Consider the following 10,075-nt stretch of genomic DNA (forward strand, 5'->3'; position numbering starts at 1 on the left):
CCCCCTGAGCCTCCTGTTCCTGCGCAGGGATGTCCCCATGTCCCCTCCAGGGATGTCTGCCCATGGTGACACCTGCCCATGGATGGTCACACTGTCCATGGTCACACCTGCCATGCATGGACACACCTGCCCATGCACGGACACACCTGCCCACGGACACACCTGCCATTCATGGACACACTTGCCCATGCATGGACACACCTGCCCCTGGATGGTCACACCTGCCCATGCATGGACACACCTGCCATTCATGGTCACACCTGCCCATGGATGGTCACACCTGCCCATGGTCACAGCTGCCCACGGTCACACCGGCCGGCCCGGCGCGGGCGGCGGCGCGCACGGAGCGGCCCCGCGGGAGGCGGGCGCGGGGCGGGGCGGCCCCGGAGCGGCGGGCGGGCGGTTCCGGCGGGAGCGGCCGGGGCTGTTCCGCTGTTCCCGAGCAGTTCCCGTGCGCCCGGGGCTGTTCCGGTGTGCTCGGGGCCGTTCCCGCGTTCCCGGCTGTCCCGCTCTTCTCGTTGCTGTCCCGGCGGCTCGGTGACCCTGGCGGGGCGGGCGGCGGCGGCCATGGCCATGTCGGTGTTCGTGACGCGGCGGATCCCGGCCGAGGGGCTGCGGCTGCTGTCCCAGGCCAGCGGGTGAGCGCGGGGCGCGGCGGGGCCCGGGCCCGGTACGGGTGCCGGTGCGGGTCCCGGTGCCGGTGCCGGTGTGTGACGGGTGTCCCGCAGGTGCCGCGTGCAGCAGTGGGACTCGGACGAGCCGGTGCCGGGTGTCCCGGTGCCGGTGCCGGGTGTCCCGGTGTGTCCCGGTGTGTCCCGGTGTGTCCCGGTGCCGGTGCCGGTGTGTGACGGGTGTCCCGCAGGTGCCGCGTGCAGCAGTGGGACTCGGACGAGCCGGTGCCGGGTGTCCCGGTGCCGGGTGTCCCGGTGCCGGTGCCGGGTGTCCCGGGGTGTCCCGGTGCCGGGTGTCCCGGCGCCGGTGCCGGGTGTCCCGGTGCCGGGTGTCCCGGTGTGTCCCGGTGCCGGGTGTCCCGGTGTGTCCCGGTGCCGGTGCCGGTGTGTGACGGGTGTCCCGCAGGTGCCGCGTGCAGCAGTGGGACTCGGACGAGCCGGTGCCGGGTGTCCCGGTGCCGGTGCCGGGTGTCCCGGTGTATCCCGGTGCCGGTGCCGGGTGTCCCGGTGTGTCCCGGTGCCGGTGCCGGTGTGTGACGGGTGTCCCGCAGGTGCCGCGTGCAGCAGTGGGACTCGGACGAGCCGGTGCCGCGGGCCGAGCTGCTGGCGGGCGTGGCGGGCGCGCACGGGCTGCTGTGCCTGCTCTCGGACCGCATCGACCGCGAGGTGCTGGACGCGGCCGGTGCGTGCTGACCCCGCTCCCCGGCCCCCCCGGCCCGGGCAGCCGCGGCAGCGCCCTCGTGTCTTGCAGGGCCCGGCCTGAAGGTCATCAGCACCCTGTCCGTGGGCTTCGACCACCTGGCCCTGGACGAGATCAAGAAACGGTAACGCTGCCCTCTCCTGCCCTGCTCCGGCCCCGACCCTGCCCTCCCTGCCTCTGCAGCCCCTGCCCCGGTTCGGGACCCCCTCCCCGGCACGCCCACAGCCCGCTGCTCCCTCTTGGTGGGTGGGCTGCACCCTTCTCCTGCCTGGGGTCGCCCACCTGCACGCCTGGGGTCACCCCCTGCACCCCTGTCCTGGCTGGGGTCACCCACCTGTCCTGCTGGGGTCACCCAGCCACGCCAGGGCTGCGGGAGCCTTTGGGTGGGGGGTTCAGGATGGCTGAGAGCCACAGGGCTGTCCCTGGGCACTGGGGTGGGTACGGGGCTGTCCCTGGGCACTGGGATGCATACTGGGCTGTCCCTGGCACTGGCACAGAAGCGGTGCCGGCTCCCTGGGCACTGGGATGGGTATGGGGCTGTCCCTGGCACTGGCACAGATGTGGTGCTAGCTCCCTGGGCACTGGCACAGGCACAGAGCTGTCCCTGGGCACTGGGATGGGTACGGGGCTGCACCTGGGCACTGGGATGCATACAGGGCTGTCCCTGGGCACTGGGATGGGTACGGGGCTGTCCCTGGGCACTGGCACAGGCACAGAGCTGTCCCTGGGCACTGGGATGGGTACGGGGCTGCACCTGGGCACTGGGATGCATACAGGGCTGTCCCTGGGCACTGGGATGGGTACGGGGCTGTCCCTGGCACTGGCACAGATGTGGTGCTAGCTCCCTGGGCACTGGCACGGGCACAGCGCTGGCTCCCTGGCTCCCTGGGCTGGCAGGCAGCGCCCAGAGCTGGCTGCAGCTGCCCTGGCAGCCCCCAGAGCCCGCTCTGCCGCAGGGACATCCGCGTGGGATACACCCCGGACGTGCTGACCGACGCCACGGCCGAGCTGTCGGTGGCGCTGCTGCTGTCCGCCTGCCGCCGCCTGCCCGAGGCTGCCCAGCAGGTCCGCAGGTGAGCCACGAGCGAGGGGGCTGAGACAATGGGCTGTGACCCGGGGCTGAGACAGGGCTGTGACAATGGGCTGTGACCAGGGGCTGTGACATGGGGCTGCAGGGCTTGGTGCAGCTCACCCCGAGCGCCTGGGCTGGGCTCTGACCGTCCCTGTCCCTGTCCCTGTCCCTGCCAGCGGCGGCTGGACCACCTGGAAGCCCCTGTGGATGTGTGGGCACGGCCTGTCCGACAGCACCGTGGGCATCATCGGGCTGGGCAGAATAGGTAAGGCCAAGCCTTGTGTGGCAGGGTGGGCTTGGGGCCTCACCCTCAGCCCGGGCTGCTGGAAGTGCCCCTGCTGGAGCTGGGAGGGCTGGAATGAGATGGTCTTTGCAGGCTTTTCCAGCCCACGCTGTTCTGGGTCTCTGTGGCCTGCTGCTCAGCTGATTGAACCCCGTGAGCGCAGCGAGGGGAGCCTGCAGGGCCTCCCCAGCAGCTCTGCTGCCTCACCAGCCCCAGCCCTAAAGCCTCAGCTGTTGCTGTGCTCCCGCAGCAGCCTCTGCCCCCTCCTGCCCTCCGTTGCACAAACGCAGTGGCAAAGTCCGCGGGACACTTGGCACCATCCAGCTGTGGACTTTGCCACAGGCAGCCCCTCCTGTCCCTGCTGCCAGGGCAGCCACGGGCTCGGTGTCCCCTGTGCAGAGCAGGACATCTCCGTGCCCGGCCCGCGGCCAGGCAGGGTGAGCCCTGTGCTGCAGCCCTGCAGGGGCTCTGGCTGCGGGCCCCGAGGGGCTGTGGGGCCTCGGCAGCCCAGCCCTTCCTCCCTCACTCCAGTGTTTGGTGGAGATAATCAAAACTCCACAACTTTGTGAAAGTTGTAAAACTGGTGTGTTCATTACAGTGCTGGACACATGTGGAGATTGCTCTCCTTAAAAGACACACGTACCTCTGAGAATTGCAGGTCCCTTTTTCTCCTCCTCTCAAATACATCTGCATACAGTTTCACAATAGGTTCATACATAGTCATTTTACAAATTTCAGTGACATTCGCTGCTGGTTCTTCTTTATCAGGAAGAATTCCTAGGTCAGGCTGGCCTGCTCTCACAGCAGTCTCTGTCTCTCTCTATCACCCTCTGTCTCCCCCCTTCTCTCTGTCCTTCACTGAAGCAGTTTCCCTGAGCCTAGGCTTTTGCAGTCAGGCTGCATAGCTGTGTTTCCAGCCACAGCCACAGAGATGCACATTTGCCCTCAGTCAGAATGGGTTTCTCCTCTGGAGAGTTTCGCTCTGTCTCGCTGCAGGACAGGCGGTTGCGCGGCGCCTGAAGCCCTTTGGGGTCAGCAGGTTCCTGTACACCGGCAGCGGCCCCAAGCCCGAGAGCGCGGCCGAGTTTGGGGCTGAGTTTGGTAAGGGCAGCCCCAGGGCAGGGCTGGGGGGCTCCGGGGGGCGCTCGGGGTCTGTCACCATCCAGGGCGGCAGCCGGGGGGTCTGGGGGCTCCTGGGGGCTCCGGGGTGCGGGGCTGCCACACGCCAGCCGTGCCCACGGTGGGGGGACAGGGGAGCCTGCCTGCCCCGAGCCAGGGGACAGCCAGGGGTGCCCCAGGGCTCTGCGGGGGCTGAGCTGCTCCTGCTGCTGTGCCCCTGCCCCGTGTCTGTCAGCTCCCTTGGGCACAGAGAGCGGGAGCAGGATGTGACAGCAGCTGCTGCTGGCAGGCGGGGGCTCTGCCGGGCCGGGTTCCCGGGTGCTGCCGGGGCTGCCGCCGGCCCTGCAGCTCTGCCAGGGCAGGGCTGGCTGCAGCGGGCCGTGTCCCTGTTCCTGCCCAGTCCCGCTCGCCACGCTGGCCGAGGAGTCCGACTTCGTGGTGGTCACCTGTGCGCTGACCCCGGCCACCCAGGGCATGTGCAACAAGGACTTCTTCGGCAGGATGAAGAAGACTTCTGTGTTTGTCAACACCAGCAGGTACTGCCGGCCCTGAGCCGAGCCTGGGGAAGGCAGACCCGGCCCTTGCACAGGTCTGAGAGCGCAGGGGATCTGAGCTCTGAGTGCAGGCAGCAACGCAGCCTTCATGGCTGCAGCTGTGGGGAGCCTTTGCCAAGGCCCCTTGGGAGTGAGCCAAGTACAAGATAAATAATCCAGGAGCACCCGGCTGTCCCGCCGGTGTGGGCAGCTGGAGCAGGGCAGCTTGGCACTGCTGGGATGCTCAGGCACACAGAGAGGGTCCGAGCTCTGCTCAGGCACTCCTGGCACCCCTGTCCCTGTGCCCTGAGCAGTGACCAGGCTGTCCCTGGGGTATGGGCTGTGGCACATGGGTGAGCCAGGAGGGTCTGTGCAAGGCGCTGCTGGGGCACTGAGGCACACAGAGAGGGTCAGAGCTCCGTGCCCCTGTGCCCCCGTGCCCCAGCAGTGACCGGGCTGTCCCTGCCCGCGCAGGGGGGCTGTGGTGAACCAGGAGGATCTGTACGAGGCGCTGGCCCAGGGGCAGATTGCGGCCGCGGGGCTGGACGTGACCACGCCGGAGCCGCTGCCCACTGACCACCCGCTGCTGTCCCTGCAGAACTGCGGTGAGTGTGCCGGGGCCGGCAGCCCCTCCGCAGGGACACGCCTGACAGGGACCCCTGGCACCAGCAGGGCATGGAAGAGAAACCAGCTCCCAGCTCAGCCCTGCCCAGCTCGGGTGTTCTGTGGGCTCCGGGGCACAAACTGGGGTGGGAAATTCCCCTCTGGCAGAAAGTGGGTTTGCCTGGGGGAGTCCTGGTGCTGGGAGTGCTGCTGGGGTGTGTGGGCAGCCTGGTAGCTGGGTGCTTGAGGCACGTGGAGGGTGGGACAGGGCCCATGGGACAGGGGGCATGGGGTATAGGACATAGGATGTGGGACATGGGATGTGGGATATGGGGCGTGGGGCACGTGCAGGCAAGGAGTGAGACCTGTCCTCTCTGGAGGAGGATGATGCAGCTGAGGAAGGATGGTAGGAAGGAGCTTGCTTGGCCACTGTGTCACAGGCTGTCCTCCCTCTGTAGGGAGAGGGTTTCTGGGGTAGGAAAAGTACGTTCCAAAAAAAACCCTATAGAGACATCCATGAAAATTTGGAGCTGCTGATGACTGTCTCTTTCTGAAGTACAAACTTATAGCTGCTGTTTTATTTTGTGCTAAAACTCATTTTTTACTAGTTTGCATTATTTCTCAAAGTAAACAGTGTGAGGAGTGGTAAGAGCCGAGACTTTCTGGAAATATTTGCAGGACTTGGAGGCTTGAGAGCTCTGAAACAAGAGCAGGCAGGGCACAATTCCTACACGTGTATTTATGGAGTACATTATTTTAGCAGTGCTGTTGCACGTGCTGTGCCTGTGGGAGCCCTGGCGGGGCTGCTGGGGCCGGGGTGAGTGAGGGGTGAGGGGTGAGCGGCGCTGTCTGAGCCGCGTCCCTGCCGTGTGTCCCGCAGTGATCCTGCCGCACATCGGCAGTGCCACCTACGCCACGCGCGGCACCATGGCCGTGCTGGCAGCCAGGAACCTGCTGGCCGGGCTGCGCGGGGAGCCCATGCCCAGCGAGCTGACCTTCTGACGGGCAGAGCCCGGGGACGGCGCCCGACGGACGGAGCCCGATGGACGGAGCCCGCTCCAGCCTGTGCCCCCTGCCCGCGCTGCCAGGAGCCCTTAAAGAGCCCTAAAGAGCCATTAAAGAGCAGCAGCCAAGCCAGTGTGGCGATGGTGTTATTGAGAGCAGGGCACGCTGTGGGCTGTGGGGAGGGCTGGCCCTGCGTGGGGAACGCTGGCCGTGCTGGGACACGGGGCATGGGGAACGCTTGCCGTGCTGCTTGCCATGCTGGAGGTGCCACGGGGAGCTGCTGCTCTGGGCACGGTGAGAGGCCAGCAGTGCCTGCCCTGGGCTCGTGGCCAGCAGGGGAGGAGAGGGAACAGCTTGGTCTGTGCATCTGCTGCTGCCACCGGAGCATCCAGTGGTGCTGTGGAATCGGTGGCACTGCATAATCCTCTGCTTGAGGGTTTCTTTTTTCTAAAGAAAAGCACAGCCCGGGCTCGTGCAGCTCCCCAGGAGCCTGCAGCTCTGGCTTGGTGTCCATAACCAGTGCCAGGCGCAGCTCCAGAGGGGGTGGCAGGCTGGGGTTCACTGGGAGGTTCCGGCACCCACTGTGGGCTCTGGCTGCAGCTGCCCTGGCGGTTCTCAGATGTGCAGTGACGCTTTTTGGAGCAGAGGAGAGCCTGAGCAGGGTCTGAGGCTCCGTCTGCCAGGAGAGCCTGACGGGCACATCTTGAGGGCTGTGGGGATCCCTGTGCCCTGCAGCCCCTGTCCCACTCCCATAACTGGGGCTGGAACCTGAGCCCACCTCTCCGTGCCACTGCTCACAGAATCGGGGAGTGACTTGGGCTGGGTTGGGTTGGGCTGGGCTGGGTTGGAAGGTCTCAGTTTTTGGTTGATTATGTGCAGGATGTCTCTGTTTCAGCCTGCTCGTATGAAGAACGGGTCTGGACTCTTCACTTTTCAGTCTTAAGGTTGTTTATTAATTCTTATCTGTAAAATTTTCTCTCTGCCCAGCCGAGATCTGCTCAGCGGGGCAGCCACAGGCACTCTGACCGCCCCCGAGGTGGTGTTGTCTTTTTATACTAAAAACTACATATAACATATTTACAATTAATTCCCAATACTCATCACCTATGTTAGACAGTGCACTTCTACTCTAAACCAATCCCAAAGTGCCAACATCACAGCAGAAAATGGAGAACAAGAAGAAGAAGAAGAAGAAAGGCTGGACATGTCCTGATTCCTCCATCTTGTCCCCAAAGCCCTGTCATGGCCGTGTCACAGCTGTGTCACAGCCCTGTCACAGCCCTGTCACAGCCCTGTCAGAGCCCTGTCACGGCCGTGTCACAGCCCTGTCACAGCCCTGTCACAGCCGTGTCACAGCCCTGTCACAGCCCTGTCACAGCCCTGTCACAGCCGTGTCACAGCCGTGTCACAGCCCGGTCACAGCCCGGTCACAGCCGTGTCACAGCCCTGTCACAGCCAGGTCACAGCCCTGTCACAGCCCTGTCACAGCCCTGTCACAGCCCTGTCACGGCCGTGTCACAGCCCGGTCACAGCCGTGTCACACCCCTGTCACAGCCCTGTCATAGCCCTGTCATAGCCCCGTCACAGCCGTGTCACAGCCGTGTCACAGCCCTGTCACAGCCGTGTCACAGCCGTGTCACAGCCCGGTCACAGCCCCGTCACGGCCGTGTCACAGCCCGGTCACAGCCGTGTCACAGCCGTGTCACAGCCCGGTCACAGCCCTGTCACAGCCGTGTCACAGCCCTGTCACAGCCGTGTCACAGCCAGGTCACAGCCCTGTCACAGCCCGGTCACAGCCGTGTCACAGCCCTGTCACAGCCCGGTCACAGCCCGGTCACAGCCGTGTCACAGCCCTGTCACAGCCGTGTCACAGCCGTGTCACAGCCCGGTCACAGCCCTGTCACAGCCCTGTCACAGCCGTGTCACAGCCCCGTCACAGCCGTGTCACAGCCCTGTCACAGCCCGGTCACAGCCCAGTCACAGCCGTGTCACAGCCCTGTCACAGCCCGGTCACAGCCCAGTCACAGCCGTGTCACAGCCGTGTCACAGCCGTGTCACAGCCCCATCACAGCCCTGTCACAGCCCGGTCACAGCCCTGTCACAGCCCTGTCACAGCCCGGTCACAGCCCTGTCACAGCCCGGTCACAGCCCGGTCACAGCCCCGTCACAGCCCTGTCACAGCCCTGTCACAGCCGTGTCACAGCCCCATCACAGCCCTGTCACAGCCCTGTCACAGCCCTGTCACAGCCGTGTCACAGCCCGGTCACAGCCCTGTCACAGCCCTGTCACAGCCCTGTCACAGCCGTGTCACAGCCCGGTCACAGCCCCATCACAGCCCTGTCACAGCCCTGTCACAGCCCTGTCACAGCCGTGTCACAGCCCTGTCACAGCCGTGTCACAGCCGTATCACAGCCCTGTCACAGCCGTGTCACAGCCGTGTCACAGCCCTGTCACAGCCCGGTCACAGCCCTGTCACAGCCGTGTCACAGCCCGGTCACAGCGCGGTCACAGCCCGGTCACAGCCGTGTCACAGCCCGGTCACAGCCGTGTCACAGCACGGTCACAGCCCTGTCACAGCCCGGTCACAGCCGTGTCACAGCCCGGTCACAGCCCGGTCACAGCCCTGTCACAGCCGTGTCACAGCCCTGTCACAGCCCGGTCACAGCCCTGTCACAGCCGTGTCACAGCCGTGTCACAGCCCTGTCACAGCCCGGTCACAGCCGTGTCACAGCCCTGTCACAGCCCTGTCACAGCCCCGTCACAGCCCGGTCACAGCCCCGTCACAGCCCTGTCACAGCCCGGTCACAGCCCGGTCACAGCCCTGTCACAGCCCTGTCACAGCCCTGTGACAGCCCGGTCACAGCCGTGTCACAGCCCTGTCACAGCCCTGTCACAGCCGTGTCACAGCCGTGTCACAGCCCTGTCACAGCCGTGTCACAGCCCGGTCACAGCCCAGTCACAGCCCTGTCACAGCCCTGTCACAGCCCGGTCACAGCCGTGTCACAGCCCCATCACAGACCTGTCACAGCCGTGTCACAGCCCTGTCACAGCCGTGTCACAGCCCTGTCACAGCCCCATCACAGACCTGTCACAGCCGTGTCACAGCCCTGTCACAGCCGTGTCACAGCCCTCTCACAGCCCTGTCACAGCCGTGTCACATCCGTGTCACGGCCGTGTCACAGCCCTGTCACGGCCGTGTCACAGCCCTGTCCCAGCCCTGTCACAGCCGTGTCACAGCCGTGTCACAGCCCGGTCACAGCCCTGTCACAGCCCCGTCACAGCCCCGTCACAGCCCTGTCACAGCCGTGTCACAGCCCGGTCACAGCCCTGTCACAGCCCTGTCACAGCCGTGTCACAGCCCTGTCACAGCCGTGTCACAGCCGTGTCACAGCCGTGTCACAGCCCGGTCACAGCCCTGTCACAGCCCGGTCACAGCCGTGTCACAGCCCTGTCACAGCCGTGTCACAGCCGTGTCACAGCCCTGTCACAGCCCGGTCACAGCCGTGTCACAGCCCGGTCACAGCCGTGTCACAGCCGTGTCACAGCCCTGTCACAGCCCCGTCACAGCCCCGTCACAGCCCTGTCACAGCCGTGTCACAGCCCTGTCACAGCCGTGTCACAGCCCGGTCACAGCCCAGTCACAGCCCTGTCACAGCCAGGTCACAGCCGTGTCACAGCCCGGTCACAGCCCTGTCACAGCCGTGTCACAGCCCGGTCACAGCCCTGTCACAGCCCTGTCACAGCCCTGTCACAGCCCTGTCACAGCCAGGTCACAGCCGTGTCACAGCCCGGTCACAGCCCTGTCACAGCCCTGTCACAGCCCGGTCACAGCTGTGTCACAGCCCTGTCACAGCCCGGTCACAGCCGTGTCACAGCCCTGTCACAGCCCTGTCACAGCCCTGTCACAGCCCGGTCACAGCCGTGTCACAGCCGTGTCACAGCCGTGTCACAGCCCTGTCACAGCCGTGTCACAGCCGTGTCACAGCCGTGTCACAGCCGTGTCACAGCCCGGTCACAGCCCGGTCACAGCCGTGTCACAGCCCTGTCACAGCCGTGTCACAGCCGTGTCACAGCCCCGTCACAGCCGTG

General features: G+C 65.6%; 1 protein-coding gene across 1 annotated transcript; it reads left to right on the forward strand.

Moving 5' to 3' along the window:
* Window positions 1-401: 401 nt before the first annotated feature.
* On the forward strand, window positions 402-6,118 carry GRHPR (glyoxylate and hydroxypyruvate reductase). The gene is made up of 9 exons (XM_063180557.1): window positions 402-638; window positions 1,223-1,353; window positions 1,423-1,495; window positions 2,328-2,444; window positions 2,620-2,708; window positions 3,723-3,827; window positions 4,246-4,381; window positions 4,853-4,983; window positions 5,862-6,118. Exons 1-9 carry the CDS (start codon window positions 568-570, stop codon window positions 5,981-5,983), a joined length of 975 nt encoding a protein of 324 aa, XP_063036627.1. The 5' UTR covers window positions 402-567; the 3' UTR covers window positions 5,984-6,118.
* The last annotated feature ends 3,957 nt before the right edge of the window (window positions 6,119-10,075 follow it).

This window comes from Melospiza melodia, chromosome Z, assembly GCF_035770615.1.
Source record: "Melospiza melodia melodia isolate bMelMel2 chromosome Z, bMelMel2.pri, whole genome shotgun sequence".
NCBI classification, from domain to species: domain Eukaryota; kingdom Metazoa; phylum Chordata; class Aves; order Passeriformes; family Passerellidae; genus Melospiza; species Melospiza melodia.

Coding starts and splice junctions, on each gene's coding strand:
- GRHPR (XM_063180557.1), top strand. CDS start 568: ATGGCCATGTCGGTGTTCGTGACGCGGCGGATCCCGGCCGAGGGGCTG. Junction 1,496..2,327: donor CTGGACGAGATCAAGAAACG/GTAACGCTGCCC, acceptor GCTCTGCCGCAG/GGACATCCGCGTGGGATACA. Junction 2,445..2,619: donor GCTGCCCAGCAGGTCCGCAG/GTGAGCCACGAG, acceptor TGTCCCTGCCAG/CGGCGGCTGGACCACCTGGA.